Source organism: Antedon mediterranea, chromosome 3 (assembly GCF_964355755.1).
Source record: "Antedon mediterranea chromosome 3, ecAntMedi1.1, whole genome shotgun sequence".
Classification (NCBI taxonomy): domain Eukaryota; kingdom Metazoa; phylum Echinodermata; class Crinoidea; order Comatulida; family Antedonidae; genus Antedon; species Antedon mediterranea.
In genome coordinates this window covers 6,794,379-6,812,033 of record NC_092672.1, presented here as the reverse complement: position 1 = coordinate 6,812,033, position 17,655 = coordinate 6,794,379, and the positions used below count along the sequence as shown (strand labels likewise).

Here is a 17,655-nt window from a genome sequence, read left to right as displayed (position 1 = left end):
TTAAACCTAGTTTAAATAAGAAACTCATAATTCCGAACAAAACTCATTGTGTAATGCCTATTTTTGTTTTGTAAAACGGACAGTATATTTTACTCTAAAAAAATGTTGTATCCTTTTCTATAATTATGAAAATGATAGCGAATTATATAGAATAAACAAGGACTTGCATATTGTCGATATTGATCTTTTATTGTCTCCAAAATATTCACCATAATGTACATTATGGCTGACAATATCAAACCGTGCTTTCTCAATAATAAAACAAATCTTACAACCACATGTGTTTTTTCAAATAAAGTATTTTCAATTCTACTAATAGCTTTTTTTTTAGAAAATTATATAAATAATGGGGATTATAGAAATTGATTGATTGATTATTCCATGACGATGAACGATGATACTGTAAATAGAAAATGTACATTTTATACAAAATTAAGTTCGATATACAACGAATACATTGTTGTTACTGGTCATAACGTCATTTGATCGGATTTGTAAATATTGTTTTCATCGACAGTAAGCCTACAAAATGGTTATATTATTATCTAGCATTTTGTGTTCTGTAGAAAAATATAGTTATCGTTCGTTATATTCTATAGTATGGACAGGCTTTAAGCAAGCTAAAATGCGGTTGTCTATATCTACAATGCCAGAGGACATTCAGACAGCTTGGTAATAATGTAAATTTCAAATTGTACACGTTTAATTATGAAAAGCATTGTGTAAAATCGATAAAATGATACCATAAAATCATTTTCAAGAACAGTCTGTACTGTTCTTTTTTGTTAATATTATGGATTAACAAACATAATCAATTATATTTTCTGCTATTGTAGTATTAAACATAAAACATAATTTCTTCCCAAGTTAGAGAATATTAGGTTAGTAAATTATTCGAGTAATACGGTTAGGCCTATATGTTTTGTTAAATACATACGGTTATGTAGATGTTTTATTAAGTACATACGATTATGTAGATGTTGTTTTATAAAAGTTTGATTTTTTTAAATTAATATCACCAATTAAAATTAAGAGCTGCGTTAATACTTTTAACCTTAATAAGAAAATATACGTAAAATAGGTCAACATCAAGCAAAAACTAGTGATAGGTTGACACAATGTCAATCAATGTATTATTCATACTATTATAGTAATATCCATACCAAGTACCGCTAGAAATATTATCGCAGTACTAAGTCAACAAACAACGCTGCAGTTATATTCTTCGTGCTATGTGCTTTATGTAGTCTAGTATAGTTATCATTCTTTCACATTAATTGGCGAAACGTGCTACTTGGTATAGTTCATGATTAAACGTCATATCTAAGAAATCATTCTGTGCTAAGGCCTCTTTGAAAAGAACGAGACGAGTTTTTTTTCGTGATGCATATTCAAACGTGGATGTCTGCAGTGTTGTTTGTAACCTCAGGTAAGACAATATTTCTATGTGGCCTAATAATATCGATAGGCCCTGTCACGCCAACTACATATAGGACGGGAAATAAACCAAGGGCTGGAAGACTAAGCATTAGATTTTTAAGTTCAAATATTATCAAGGTTCTTTATTGGAAATTGTTGTTGGAATAAATGTATTTGATATATTATAATTTAATGCATAATTGTTACAGATAAAATAATGCGTCACTGACCTAAACATTTATTCGATATTAGATTAGTTATGAATATTAATAGTATTCAATGCGATACAAATTAATAAATTAGTGACGATGGTATGAGAAATGAAAGCTTGTATTAAATTTAGTGTGGAAAATCATGGAACAACAGTACAGTACTACCGATATTTATAGGCTAAATCTGGACAAGCTTTTTTGTTAAATAAGTTAAGTAAATAATTACATCTTTGTTTACATTTAACAATAAAGAGATTATAACTTCCAACAATGTTCTATACTATGATACCGATATAAATATGGAAAACACGTGAATCTTGTACCTATCTTCAATAAGAACCTTTCCTTTAGAAATATTACAATATGAATTAATAATTAAAAAGCGGATGTACAACAACAACTGTTTCTTGTTAATTTTAGAAGATTTGATTAATCTGAGTCGCCCTGAAGCTAAGGTGGATCCATCTTGTAAGGCTCCTCAGTGTAATATACTAAATAAAAAAAAATTATTAAAAAAAAACAAATGTTGATTGTTGAGGTACGATGTCATTATTCAATTATTGACGACGGGATCCCTATCCCGCTGTTGTATGTGAGATTTTTAGAAAAAAAATTGAAATAGATAGTTGGTACCGGTATTTTTATTTGTACCTGCCAAGGCATGCCTTGTTTGTACTGGTAGACTATTTATGTACGTTTATTTAAAAAATACGTCAGGTTTTATTTATAGCAATGTTTTTCTGCTAAAAAAAATTAACATTTATTCTTCAGCTCACCAAGTCGGTCGGTTGGTCGGTTGGTTGGTCGGTCGGTCGATTGTTCGGTAAACACTAACTTGAGCACGCGACTGCAGCCATGTATATGGCCTTGTTATGTTGATTTTTATATACTTGTAAACTACCAACAATATATTTATTATTGAAAAGAGTACGAAATAAAAATATAAAAAAACTTTAGCTCAACGACCTGCTCTTCCAAAAACACGTACTGGATACATTATAATAATGAAAGATTTACGTTATAATTTTTAATAAAAAATATGTATAAACATGTACAAAAGTATATTGACTAAACGTACAGTTATGTAACTACTGTATTGTTTGTCCGGAATGTTGCATTACTGCAGAAATATATTACATTTGTTATATTATTTAAATTAAAAGTATTTAAAAAAAAGGTGACAAACATAGTAAGGAAATTATGTTCAATTCAATTTAATTCAACTTTTATTTCAGACAATTGTCCATATGGTATAATATATTACAAAAAAAAGATGAAGGAGAGAGGACCAAAACTTTTATCTATTGGTATATAATGCCTCTCTCCATTTGTAGTACATGTTTGAATCCATCAATAAATATTTATATATACAAATTAACATTCTGTTCTCGCTTTTCATTATTCTTATTCTTCTTATGTGTTATCATAACATAATGTTACAATAATGGTATTAGTATCATTTTCATTCAGGTCCAGTGAATCGGTATAAGATTATGCATTTCCCATTAACCTCCAGTGAATCGGTATAAGATTATGCATTTCCAATTAACCTGCTCGCTGAAACACCAATTCAGTACTCCTACATTATGATAATCTGATATTTACGTTATAAAATACACATGTTAAGATCAAAGTATATAGACCGAAACATCAATAATTACGCAAGTTCTTCGTTCGAGTATTGGCGTTGCTACAGATACTTGTTAACTCGATTTGTTTTTTTACTTAAATTATAATTAGATCGATTTAATTTTTATTTGATGAAAATTCCATTAATTTTCTCTCGCAATTATTAATTTCAGTTATTAGATATTTTTGAGAATTATGGCACTGGTTTACATTATTATTGTTATTTATTCAAGATTTCAAATTCAATCAAACAAATGAGTTTTGTAGTAGACGAAAAAGCTGGAATGCTGAAATTAATATTATTGTTGAATTCAAATACAAATATTATTACATTAATGAGTTCTTTTTTTATATTATTTCAAGAATTTGGATTCAATCAACAAATTGAATGAATGCTGTTTTTTTAAAGTGTCTTCGTTTGTAGTAAGCGACAACGCTGGACTGATGAATTAAATGTTATTGTCTTGTTGAATTCAAATGTAGTTCTTTTTATAAGTTAGCGGTATTAATGATAATAGATTAATCAATCAAATGAGCTTTGGAAGTTTCTTCATTTGTAGTATTTAAATACAACAATATTATTACATTAATTATGATTAATCTTTATTTATATTAGTTTAAAATTTTAGATTCAATCAAACAAACGGGTTTTGGAAGTTTCTTCGTTTGTAGTAAGCGGCTGCGGTGCTGACTCTAATATGGTTGTTTAAATAATACAAATATTAATGAGTTCTTTTAGCAATACATTTTAGCTTATGTACATTGATGAATAAATAAAAGGTTTTTGCTTTTAAACATAGACATATCTACTATGTTTTCAGTAATAACGCATAGCTTGTCGTGTGATGCAAAACGTGTTTGATTGTTTAAAAAAAAACAATGAAACAATTCGTATTTATCGTTTACATTTTTTCAGTTTGTGCAGAAGGAGCCAACAATGAACAAAGACTTATAGATAACTTGTTGAAAAACTACACTCAGCCATCGGCTAGGCCTGTCTTGGACGACTCCGATACTGTGCTTATAACGTACCGTTATTCGGTAACTCAAGTCACTGAAGTGGTAAGTGAAATTGTAACCATCGTTATTAAGATCTTTGAAGGCCTACCTATTTGATTATGTTATTAGCAGTGGCAGATATCCATTCTGAAAATAATTTAATAATTATGTTACAACTCCGATTGTTGTTAAGCCTTGTCTACACTATCAAACGTTATGTGTAAAAGAAATTGATGTACACATAATGTTAGTGATGTGCTTAAATATGGTAGTGATATGACATCATCATGTCCTTATATGGGCACATCACATTTTTTGACACATAAAGTTTTATAGTGTAGACAACATGTATAGAAGTATACAAGCCGGAGTTATATCATTTAGCAAAAATATAGGGACTACGTCATAGAACTAAAATAATAGTACTGTACATTATACTCTTTGTCAACACGTCCAATAAAAGGAAGAAAACGAGATCTCTTGTTAACCCTAAAATGTCACGTTTGATAAAATCATAGCCTACTTTAGAAATCTTATTATGTAAGCCTTAATTAAGACTTCGACCCTTTTCGATAATTAATAAATTTTACACATAATTTGCACATATGAGCTAAACAAACAAACTTTGAGCCTCTCATCATTATCAACATCATTATTATTATCATTATCATCATGTTTTCAACAATTATAATATATATATATGATATTGCTTTTCTTTTCAGGATGAACGGGAACAGTTTATAGTTGTCAACGGAATGATGGGAATGGTAAGTGAGCCTACGTTCACACTGGCGTATATCCACGTTAAAGTGCAATCAAAGTTTAATTTAAAATATCTCACTTGAATAACAAGAATTTATGTATTATTTTCTATTTGTATCGATCAAGACTTGGACGGATCACCTGATGGTATGGAACGCTTCTGATTATGGTGGATTGGATACGATAAAAGTTGATAAAACAGCTATATGGATTCCAGACATAACATTGTATAACAAGTACGTATATGGTATGTTTCGGTTTAAAGTCAACAGAAGACTCTCAAGAATGTCTGATTCTCGGTATTGTATATACATTTTTCAACGTATCATAGGCAATTTTGTGATACAACATCATATCACATTATGTATAACATTTAATGCCTCTAGCTCTTAACCCAACCTTTCAAAATACATGTGACACACATGGGTTGCTGTATTTACCGAATTTGCCTTTTTACTGGACAAATATCATCGTATGTGGAGCACTGAATCGGGAACAAGAATGTGTATCCTGAATCCTATGTCAATCTCTATTGTGCATAAAAGTTCCGTATAAACCTACTTCGACTCATTCGTCTTGTTACTAAAGATAATATGATCTGAGTGATGTTACAGTTTTAGAGTCAATTTAAAATTAATACAACAATTATTCAATATCTTTGATTAAAGACAATTTGTTTTTGTAGTGTGGATACAGATTTTGAGCACATGAAGGACAGCATTCCTTTATCGATCACGTCTGATGGAACAGTTTCTTTGGCGAGTCCAACAATCTATGCGGCCTTCTGTAAGATGGACGTTAGATACTTTCCATTTGACAAGCAAGTCTGTGACTTCAAGTTTGGATCTTGGACATATGCCAGCCATCATATTGACATTGAATCCGTCACGGGCGAAGCAGCAAGGCAGACGTCTTTTAATGAGAATGGTGTCTGGGATCTAGATGATGTATCTTTTAAAAAGAACATTGTTAAGTATGACTGCTGTCCAGATAACTTTTCTGACGTCACCATGACGATTGGTTTGTCCAGACGCTACACGTCATACATTGGCAATATTCTAGCCCCTTGCATTTTGCTTTCATTTTTAGCAGCATTCGTCTTCTATCTCCCGGCAGAATGTGGTGAGAAGATTTCTTTTTCTATTACAAATCTATTGGCGATTGTCTTGTTTCAACAGTTGATTGCGGAAGCATTACCACCTTCTGATGACACTCCTTATCTTGGTAAGTAAATTAATCTATTCTATGTAAGTACCCGAATACACATTTGGATATTACGCTTTCAAAAATAAAATATTTTACTGCATGAACCTGTGTGATTCTAAGGAAAATTAATCTGATGAAAGGGTTGACTATGTCTACGTTTGGAGTAATTAGCTTTGGATGCACTGCATGTCTTCATCAGCAGTTTATGCAATTGGCTTAAGCTTGGTTTCCACTAATTCTCACAACGCAAGGATGTAAGCACAACTCAAGCGAACTTTGACCAACAAAAGTTCGAATAATCCATCACTTGTGATTGGTAAAATGACTTGCAGTGCACTGACGTCATTTCGTTGCGTTCTAAAGCGTGGTTCCCACTATCTAGCGACGCAACGCAAGGACGTAACGCAACGCATGTGAATTGACCAATCACAAGCGATGGCTTATTCGCTTGTGATTGCTAACTGTTTATAACTTCGCTTTTCATTGGTTAAAACGCTTGCGTTGCGTTTACGTCATTGCGTTGCGTTCTAGTGGGAACCAAGCATTCCAGAATAAATGCCAGTTGTATATGGGTTGTTGTGATACTTGTATTGTATTCAGTAAAATGCATCCCATTGATGTCATAGACCTATATTAATTATAGTCTTCTGATTCATTGCATTATTATAGCAAGCTTCTTTACATTGATAATCTCTCTTGGATGTGTTTCTGTCGTATCCACCTCAGTCATATTGAAGATTCACTACGGACGTCACAAGAAACCTGTTAATGAAACGATACAAAGAATCATAATAAAAGGCCTAGGTTCAATTCTGGGTGTATATGAGCCCAGTAACCATTCAGCAGGCACATCGGTATCCAGTTTGAAAAGAAACGACTCAGTCAGTCCCTATCGTTCAGTCAGCGCTAGAATCCTAAGAAACACTCAGTCATGTGACCAGTCAGATTCAGTTGAGCTTAAGGAGATGATGGAAGAAATCAGGAAGTTTAACGAAGAGGTTGAGATGAGAAAGAAAGAGGATGAGATAACTGAAACTTGGATCAACCTGGCAACTGTTATGGATAAATTGATGTTAATTTTATTCATGGTTATTGTCTTTCTTGCAACATTCATTGTATTAATTACATTGTTGCAGAACTATTATTAACTGTATTATCGAAAATAATTATTATTATTAACTGTTCTATCACTTCGAGACACCAGAAGTTATACATTTTCTCATTGCTTATTTTATGATTATTATTATAATAATTGTATAGTAATTTTGATTCACTTTACACATACACTTTAAACTTACTACACTGAATTTAAATTGTCAAGACAATATAATATTTTAATTCAATGCTATTTTTCTTTTCTTTGGCAACATAAAGTACTAATAGATTCCGGCCCTTTATCATCTTTTTTCTATTAAGTGAGGAAAATTAAAGAAATGACAAAAATGAATAAATATAATGTATATACTTTATTGGAAATAGAGTTTTAATTATATATTGTTATACGTTAAGTGGAGTTATAAATGTTGCAAAAGTTTATAGATATTTTTAAAAGTTTTAAACTGTTCCGCCATAGAGGGCGGTATTCAAATCGGCGCACGTTTCCAAAACAATCATGGATGATGAAGAAAAAACCGTACTTTTTGAGGAGCAGCAATGTTTTAGTCGCTGTTTATTGAAGTTAAAATCCCTAGTCCCAGCAACTGATGAAGCTTTTAAACATGAAGTTAATAGCACTTTAGATACACTCAACTCTATAAATTACTCACTCTGTTCAATTCCAAATAAGGTTTGTTTTTTGTTGTATAGTCTAGGCTTAGTTAGGTAAGAAGAGTAGGATTAATAAGCGCTAGCATAGCGGGCGCGACTGACTCTACTGCTCTGTCGGCGACCTACGATTGCTCCTGCCTTGGACTTCTACTAATCGTAATAGTGTTTACACAATAGTATATTTAATTTTATAACAATAAGTACACTTCCTTAGCATCCATATAGCCTAGGCCTAGCTGCTAGGGAGAAAATAATATTCCACATGTTTATTTCCTTCCAATTCAATTAGTTTAGTTTAGCCTACCTACTACTACTAGAAGAGAGGATACCTAGGCCTAGGCTAGACTAGTAGCTAGCTACCTACTACTTAGTTACTTTTTTTAGGCCTCTATTCTAGACTAGGCATAGAGTCTAGAATAATATATTTGTAATAATAGACTACCCAGGGAGTTTTATATTTGCTAAATTACCATAGAGCATACAATTAAACCACCTGTAGTACTATAATAACAAATGACAGAAACTATTGTATATTATTTGTATTAGGCCTAAGTTATGTTTCTTTTTAAGGATGTGAATGAGACATTAAGCAGGCTGTGTGTTCTTGTACCTCTGGGTCATGACCTCCTTGTTGCCAAGATTTGTCAGCTGATAGTTTTTCTCGCTCATCAAAAGGTATTGAACATCATAAAGCAGTAGTCATCAAGTGGTAACATGGCCACTTTTGCACCTCCTGAGATTATCTTTTGGGTTCTTTTGGGGCAGATAGAAGTTCGGTTTTGCAAAACGCATGTTTTTCCAGCCACACATGAGCCAATGTTTACCTAAATAGCCTTAAAAATCCTTTTTCATTACTGTGAGATATGGTACATGTATTAACATACAAAAAGCCTGAAAATGTTACATCACCAAATTTGAAGATGTATTGTCCCTCTGAAAAAATAATTCTTAAAAAGATTTTTGTTGAATATTCCATTTTAATGTAACATAATAGTTATCCACTTTGACCAAAAATTGGATAAAAAAAAAAATGTAATTTAAAGCAAAAAATGGTCAAATTGGCTGCCAGCCAATGGATTTTTGGTTGAATTTAACCATAATCATAAGTAAAAACATTTTTTTTTTTCGTTTTTTTTTTTCTATGGAAGTGATGAACTTTAATAAAACTACAAAATAAAACATTCAAAGTTTGATTTAATTAATCTTCATTTTTCATGTTTTTGGGGGACAAAATTTAATCAAATATATTAAAACATTCTTTAGCCTTAGTAATATCTCAATCAAAGGTTAGGGTTTTTTGTTATCAAAATTCAATCAATATAAAAAGCATATACATAACATAATTATGTCTATCTTTCTGTCTAATATTTTAAAATTTCAAGTTCCTCCATTGGATCTAAAGCTGTGTCTACACTATCAAGCTAGTTGGACAAAAAAAAGGGTGATTTGCCCAAATATGGTAGTGATATTCCCAAATATGGTAGTAGTGATATTACATCATCATGTATCATGTCCATATATGGGCACATCACATTTTTTTGTCACAGAAAGTATGATAGTGTAGACAGAGATTAAGGGTTATTTTTCACTTCCTTACCATAAGCTTCAATTAGACTCTACTATAATGTCTTTATTTTTAGACTTTTTACCATCCGCATAATTATTATTCATCATTATTTCTATATTTTAATTTCAATAACCATTTTCAAACTTTTATAGAATGATTTGGCTTCACATACTGTAGAATCTGTGGTGGAGTATGTGATTGCAGCAACCAATCAAAGTCCGGAGTGGATGAAGCACGATGTTTTAAGAGCACTTGGGGCACTACTTTACGAAAATGGGCCTACGTGCTCAAAGGTAATCAAGTAATTTATAAGGGTTTATACAGTGTCATTGAAAATCTAAACAAATTGGGTTTTTTTTACTCATTTCCAAATAAGTCTAGGAAAATCTTGCTTTCATTTAAAAGTCATAGAAAGAAACATAAGAAATATAAAATATTTCCTTTTTATTTGACACTGTTTATACAGTACTTTTATTTTACTAGTACTGTATATGTTTTTAATGTTGTTTAGGTGAAAATGTTTTCCTTTCTAAACTTTATTATATGCATATTGCCTTAATACTTAATTGTACACAATATAGCTTAAAACAAAGGAGGAGATGAACATTAAGTGTTCAACTGTTTCTGTCTTTTCCTGCACTTTGTTGGCAAGAAAATATGTACTTTATTATGTTATATAAACTGTTGTTGGAAATAAACATACATACATGTAAACATTCTGTATATTTCAACCTGAAATTGTTAAAATATCATATTGTGATATTGTATTTATATGATAAAGCCATGTATTTATATGATAAAGCCATGTATTTTTGGCTAGAAAGGTCATGGTAAGGTCATGGAGATTATTTCTTGAAAAGTCAAGACCCTGGATCCTGTAATAGTTTCCAGAATATTTTATAAATACATTGCCAGATTACCAAAACCCTGTTATTATCCATCTCTGTAAAATACTTAAAACAATATAAAAGTATACTCTTTATATTTATATGTTTGATTTTTCAGTTTCTTGACAAGTTTATGTCTGACCAGCCTAGTGGCCTACTTATTGCATTGCTTGAATCTCAAGACATTGAAGTTAAAAGACTGGTTTTGCATTGTATTGGAAACCTGTGTATGCTGTAAGTACTAGGAAAGGGCAAATGAGACTATGAGATGATAATCAAGATATTCTACATAACAATGTCCTATACCCCTTTCACACTGCATTCACATACACACATCAACACCTGTGTTTAGTATTATGTGAGTGGGACCTGGTTTTTGTGTGAAAGGGTACTTATAAGTACTATAAGTAACTATAGTTCCCTTTTTGAAAAGTTGTTTTGGTGTCTCAAATATTTTGCTATTTTCAACTTGTATTTGAAGGGCATGGGCACACAAAAATAAAAAGATTAATAAATGTTGGTATTCTTTTGAACAAACCATTATTAAATATGATCATTTTATATTCACTTAAACTTTAAGTCATTTTATATTTCCAGTGATTCAGAAAATAGAGTAATTGATGAATGCTACTTAAAAAGAAGTCTAAATATACTTCTACAAGTTCTCCAGGCACCAAAACAACCAAAGATAGATGAATTAGAGTATTGCAGGGTATGTATGGTGTTTCTGGTACAGTAAGATATCCATTGGTACCAAGTGGTTATTGGCTATTGAAAGTAACCCTTTGCAAAAAAGCTGTATACGATCCGTATACGCTGAAAACGTATACGACGTATACGGATCGTATACGATTTCACTGTTTACATTATTTCCACTCTGTTGCTCCACAAAGAGTTGGCGTCGTATACGTTTAGCATACGTAACGTATACGTTGTTTATTCATGATAAGAATATCGTATACGGGACGTATACGAATCATATACGAACAAACTAGGCCATTTTATAAATTATAATAGCAGTAATGAGTAGAATAGAGCTAAATAAAACATTTAAATTGTCATTACAACAAATACGTACGTAGGCTCTGGCCTAGGGCTAGGCCTCTAGCTAGCTAGCACCAGCCATTAGATAGGCCTAGTCTAGTAGTATTAATTAAATAAGTAGTAGGAGCTAGAACATAAGATCATATTTATTTCTATATTTATTAGATAGCCTAGGCTACCGATAAAATTCAAACAACGTTTTTCGTAAGTAAATAAAGTACGCTAAGCAGGTATACTACTAGGTAGGCCTAGAAAAAACAAGGGGCCATTTTCACAAATCGACGATGTTGTTTGCAGTTTTCCTTTATAAAATATGACAGAGGTCAGTAAGTGCAGCCGCCGACGACGACCGAGCGTCGCTCGGTTGCCTACAGTTCCAACTCGTAGTCGACTCGGCTCCCTGGTGGCCAATCATGCATATCATCGGGTGAATCATCGGGTTCGTCGTTCTCAATTCGTCACGCCACGTGCGAGCTTTGGGTGGTCAAATTACATCGTTATGTTAAGCGATATTATTCCGCGACGTGTGTTGTAGCAATGGAGATGGAGTAACAATAATTCGGCAATGCCGAAGAGGAAATCCATGACCCAAAACAGAAGTAAGGTCATTATAATAATTATCATTTAACGATGAATACATTCGGATTTTGAATATATATAAATTGTATGAATTATGAATTATATATGAATAAAAAAAAAAAACACACTTAGTGGTGATAGTAAATACAATTAGGCCTATATCGAATCTCACTTTATTCCCGGTAGCGAACAGATTGAATTGCTTTCATTATTTCTGCTTGGTGATTAAGAAATCATAAAACATATCTTTCTTTATTTTCATGGTATTCCAATAATTGTTTAAAAAATAACTACCCTCAACTTTAAATAACAAATTAAATACTGTAAGTCTACTAAACATTGTTGATTTCCCATGGACCCAACAATACCCCAACTATTTCATTAATAATTGTTTATTTGTAACAGTTTATTTGAAATCCTTGTCCTTTGTTAATTCAATTGTGTGACAATTAAATTAGATTGTACATGCTTGCTGTATATTATGTAAAACGATGATTCATGGTATATATCAGATTCTTAAAAAAGATCAACACTTTGAATTCTTAAAATGTGTTCTATATCTTTATTTGGAGTTAGACTCGTACTACATTCATTAAAATGATAAACAAATAGCCGACAGGCGTGTGTACAGAGGGGGCTTATCAATGATGGAGGCATAAAAATGGGGGCGTAGGGTACCATTTTACCAGGGAGATGTAAAATAATTATTTAACAAACATTTAACTGGTTGGTTTTACTGCGTTCGCGTACAATTTATCATTTGGATTTTTTAAGTTATATGTAGGTTATGTTAAATTGTATTTATCAGTGACAACTCTAGGAAATTTACAGCAATTAGTTCTGTATGCCTAAAATAGTGAAATGCTCTAAATAAAAACGTCGGAGCTTCTTTTTTGTATTTCTGGCTGTTGAATGTTTTGTTGGCACCCCCTAACTCTGCAACGATGATATCCATAATGCATCGTATTTCCATTTCACCGTACCGTTGTTGATATACTACTAGCTAGAGTAGGTTATTAAAATAATACAATATAACCAAATCTAATATATGGGGGAAAGCTAGCTAGCTTATTTTCACAATGAGTGTACCACAGACTCTTTTCCTTGGCGTATTTTCCCCAGGCCTAGTTAACTCTTAGTTTACTAGAGCTGCTGCAGTAGCTATATACTGCATATTCGATATATACAATTACAATATGCCTATAGCCTAGCTAGCTAGAAGTAATCGAATTTACTATCTACCTGGGCCTACATCCCATTTTTTTTTTTTTTTATGGTGGGTCAAAACCCGTAGCCAAAAATGTTACTATCTACCTGGGCCTACATCCCATTTTTTAATTTTTTTTTATGGTGAGTCAAAACCCGTAGCCAAAAAATCAACAATGATGATTGAAAATGAATGAAATCTGATCCATCCATGTGATGCATGCATGCAGCGCACATAACACAGGCACATTTTGGGCGAATTTATTTGGATCATTCCATATATATAATAGGGAGCCACATGTATTCTACATTTTTATTAAATCGTAATTTATGGATTTTACTTACTCGTTTTAAATTTAATATACTGCGGGCCCAATTTAATATTTAATTATTTATTTTCAAGTACATTAATATTATTTAAAGCACTTTCAAATTAATAACAGCACATTTTGTGTGATTAACTTATTAATGGAACATACAAAAGGTAAAGAAATAGCAGAGGGGATAAACAAGGCAGAACAGCCTGGGTGGGTTTTTATGCTTGCTAGAAAAACAACGTCTAGTAAAATACAGCACCAAATTTTCATTCGCGAAAACTATGAACTAAATCATCATAGGGAATTTAATGTACATACCGACTGAAAAAAAAACAAATTGTACATTAATTATTGAAGTCAAGATGCTCCTGCGATCGTAAACGTATGCTATCGTCGTCTTGTAAAAAGAGGGACAGTCCCTTTTCGCTTGGTAATACGATGCAGTTTGTATACACGCGTCGTCGTATACGGATCATATACGGATCGTATACGGAGCGTATAATTAGGAAATTGTTTATAAATGATCGTATACGGTTCGTATATGTTTATTATGCGGGCAGGAACTTCCGAATTGACGTATACGTTTCGTATACGAAGTGGACTTCCTATACGAAACATATACGAAACGTATGTAAATCGTATACGTTCGTATACGGTTTTTTTGCAAAGGGAAAAGGCATCTATCAATGTGAAGCTCAATATTCTTTAAAGGTTTGGTCTCTGTGGTAGCTTTGATAAACCTACAATGGTCAGTCATTTACTCCAGATTTTAGTTGTAGCACAACAACTAAATTGTCATTCATTAGGAAACACATGATGTACCACAAATCTAACTTTACTAATCTCAATCTTATTGTCTCAAATCATGTTCCTCTCTAAACTAAACTGATAGTACTGTTGTTGATTCGATAATCCCACACATCTTGTTTAATTGAGGAGGAGGTTTGAACAATGTTTTGTTATTCAAAAAAAAACATTGTAATTACAGATTTCATAACAAGTGTTTATTTAGCATGAGGTAATCCTTGTAATTATTGCTAAATATTAATAAATGAAAATATATTTTGGCACACATGGCATCTCATACTTACTTGAGTTGAATTACACAATTCAATACCCGCTGGTGGTGGTATAAAAAAAACTAAATTCTTGGAGAATGTGATACAATAGTGCACACATGTATACATGGTGGATTTATGTTTGTCTCTCACTTTATCCTGATTGTTTTTTCTCTTCTAATTTTTTAGCTAGTCTATAGTGCTTTACGAGGAATTCAAGTTATACTGTCATCTAACAAGAAGATTCAGCTAGAGAGATTAGGAGAAATTTTAGCAGCCACAAAGGTAATAAAGAAATTTACAACTGGAAATTCCTTTTTGTAGCAGTCATCCTATCCTGTTGAATCTACTCTAATTAACTTACTGTTTTCTGAGATCATAAGTAACTTTTGAATTTTCACATGGTAAAATGTGCAAGTATGTTACAGTACTTGCTTTATTATGCTGCTTTGTTATCGTCCAGAATGTTCTTTGTAAAAAGGTATACTCAGAAAATTGATATACGTCGCTCTCTGTATTTTGCTCAGTTTTGAGCTCTTAATTTTGTTTGCCTTGTAGGTTTATATGTTATTTGGTTTGCCTGGCATCAATGGTCAAGTTTCTTCCACCTTATACCCATCAGCTTACTATCAATCAGAGCCGACACCTCTATCACCCACCAGTAGCCCAGCAAAGAAGGAAAAATCAAAGGATGAACCAAAAGAAGAACCAAATGCAGAGGTGTGTCTGCGACCAGGCGGAAAAGGAGGAGGTGCGGGATTAAGAAGCTTAACCCCGCAATCGGGTAAAAAATCCAAAAAGAAATCCCGCAATAGACAATCATCCGGTAATACCAATCCTGCTTCTGGTACGAGTCGTCCAAGTGGACAAGCAACAAGCAAAAATGAACCCATCCAGGCTGTTACAAATGGAGCCACTAGCCATGCTATAAGTGACGTATCTGTCACAAACACTGCAGCCACATTCATGCCTATCTGGAGTCGTGTTAGCAGTTCAGAATCCGAGTACTCTGACACAGAGGGAGGTCAGGCGTCGCGGTTAAGGTCAATGATGTCAAAAGTTCGTCAAACGGCTCTGATGTGTCTTCATTCTGTAATGAAAGTAAGTCATTTCTAATTTTTCAGATAATTTTACTTTACTTGTATATTTTTACAGCCATTTTGTCATTGGGAAATATATTTTGTATAGTTTGAGTAAATTTTGTATTGTGAAAAAGTAATAGGAACCAACATTTATTTTTCTAAACTTTTCGTGATTGTTGGTCCCATAGTTCTGTCTATTTTAAGGTGATTACATGATGGATGAATTAGACATTTAATTATGAAATAATAATGATAATATATTTTTCTATTTGAGGACGAAATAAAGATTGATTTACTAGATAGTGAGGTTACTTTTAAGAGACCGGTCTGTGCCTGGTTGTGTTTGTTTGTTTTTTTCCTTGTCCATGTATTGTATATTTATGTATCTTTTATAAATGAAATAAAAAACATAGCTCAAAAATAACATTTTTTTTTTAATTCCTTTCAGAATACAGAGAAGCGAACTGTGTTTGGATACTGGTCAGCCTTTATTCCAGACAGCCCAACAAGAGCACAATCAACTTCATATACTTTATTTACCAGCATCCTTAAGGATTCATCACCTAAGGTATGTCTCACATCATCATCCTTATCATCATACAATGATTATTTAATTATTGATGACAATTGAAATGTGTAAATTCCTCTTGAATGGATGAATAATTGTTTTGAATCTTAAACTTCTTGTAAAAATGATGATTTTAATGAGGATTAGCTAATGTTTTTAGTATTTTCTGTTTTTAGGCAAGAGTTGGTGGTGTTGTCGTTCTTTCTTCTATGCTAGATGGTTCAAGAAATTTCCTAGCAGCAGCAGACGACAGGTACAGTTAATCCATGTTGTGGGTTTAAATTCGATGCCTACCCCACTCACCAAGACTTAATTGTAATAAGACTTTATTTATAGAGCATCTTATGTTTGATGTGTACAGGGAAGGACAGTAGGAATTCACTATAGTTATCCTTGGCAAGAATGAATTAATTAATGAACTAATACATTGCTTTGTTTGTGTTTTTTTATGAACCAGTTGCACTTTGTGGTCCCTAGTTTTTAAAAAGTAATTTTGTTTTGTGTCACAATACTATTTCTTTACATACGTTTAGTTGTAGTTGTTATGTTAGTAATTTCTTTTCCATTCCGACTTTTAACACTAAAACGTATGGCCTAAGCACCTTTACTTCTGCTGCCTCTCGCTTATGGAATGACCATGCCCGCCTCTATTAGATCATGTTCTTCTACTATCGCCTTTAAATCTGCCTTGAAAACTCAGCTTTTTCTTTCAAATTGAGCTCTCGCATAAACCGCGCCTTTGATCACTTACTGCTGAAATTGGTGCATTACAAATTCGTATTATTATTATTATTAATTGACTTGACTTTGATTATTAATTAATATTATTTAATAATTATTGTTTGAATTTAAATTGTTCTTTTCTGTAGTGAGATCCGTCATGCAGCATTCACACCGTTCTCTAAACTTCTAGCAATGTCTATTAAAGAAATCCACAGATCCTTGTTGTTGGCTTTGGTAGCTGAGACATCATCAATGACAATAACCCAAATTATTAAAGTAAGTATTGATAAAGACCCAAACAAAATTGATATTATATGTTACCTAAGCATATAGCATCAATTGTTTCAAATTTTTTTTTTGTAAAGTTAATGTAAAGGTATAAAGTATTTATTCTGGTCCTCAAGCTTAACTGAAAACTGAGAAATTCAAATTAGGCCCTCCATAGACCCACAACAGTTCAGTGCCTATCAGATCAGCTAACCATTGATGATCCCTTTCTCTTTTCGAATAGTTGTTTAACATGCACTATATATACACCAACAGCTGCTTTACACCCCATCTAAAAGACGAGCCAATCATATCCCTATAATACATGCTAGTCCAATATTTGACCCGACGAGAACTGGTTTT

The 17,655-nt window shown here is 32.4% G+C and overlaps 2 protein-coding genes across 2 annotated transcripts in view; both read left to right on the top strand.

Annotated features, from left to right (window-relative positions):
• The first annotated feature begins 1,262 nt into the window (after positions 1–1,262).
• On the top strand, positions 1,263–7,421 carry LOC140043477 (neuronal acetylcholine receptor subunit alpha-9-II-like). The gene is made up of 6 exons (XM_072087992.1): positions 1,263–1,429; positions 4,177–4,322; positions 4,982–5,026; positions 5,148–5,257; positions 5,707–6,245; positions 6,897–7,421. The coding sequence occupies exons 1-6, from the start codon at positions 1,384–1,386 to the stop codon at positions 7,373–7,375; spliced, it is 1,365 nt and encodes a 454-aa protein (XP_071944093.1). The 5' UTR covers positions 1,263–1,383; the 3' UTR covers positions 7,376–7,421.
• A 1,157-nt stretch (positions 7,422–8,578) lies between these two features.
• The window catches only part of LOC140044698 (HEAT repeat-containing protein 6-like), a 51,050-nt gene continuing 41,973 nt past the window's right edge, over positions 8,579–17,655 (top strand). Inside the window, exons 1-9 of the mRNA XM_072089327.1 lie at positions 8,579–8,669; positions 9,714–9,854; positions 10,567–10,682; positions 11,046–11,160; positions 14,842–14,937; positions 15,211–15,753; positions 16,183–16,302; positions 16,479–16,555; positions 17,172–17,301. Of these exons, the coding sequence (XP_071945428.1) occupies positions 9,789–9,854; positions 10,567–10,682; positions 11,046–11,160; positions 14,842–14,937; positions 15,211–15,753; positions 16,183–16,302; positions 16,479–16,555; positions 17,172–17,301 (1,263 nt within the window). The 5' untranslated portion in view covers positions 8,579–8,669; positions 9,714–9,788. The remainder of the gene's footprint in view (positions 8,670–9,713; positions 9,855–10,566; positions 10,683–11,045; positions 11,161–14,841; positions 14,938–15,210; positions 15,754–16,182; positions 16,303–16,478; positions 16,556–17,171; positions 17,302–17,655) is intronic.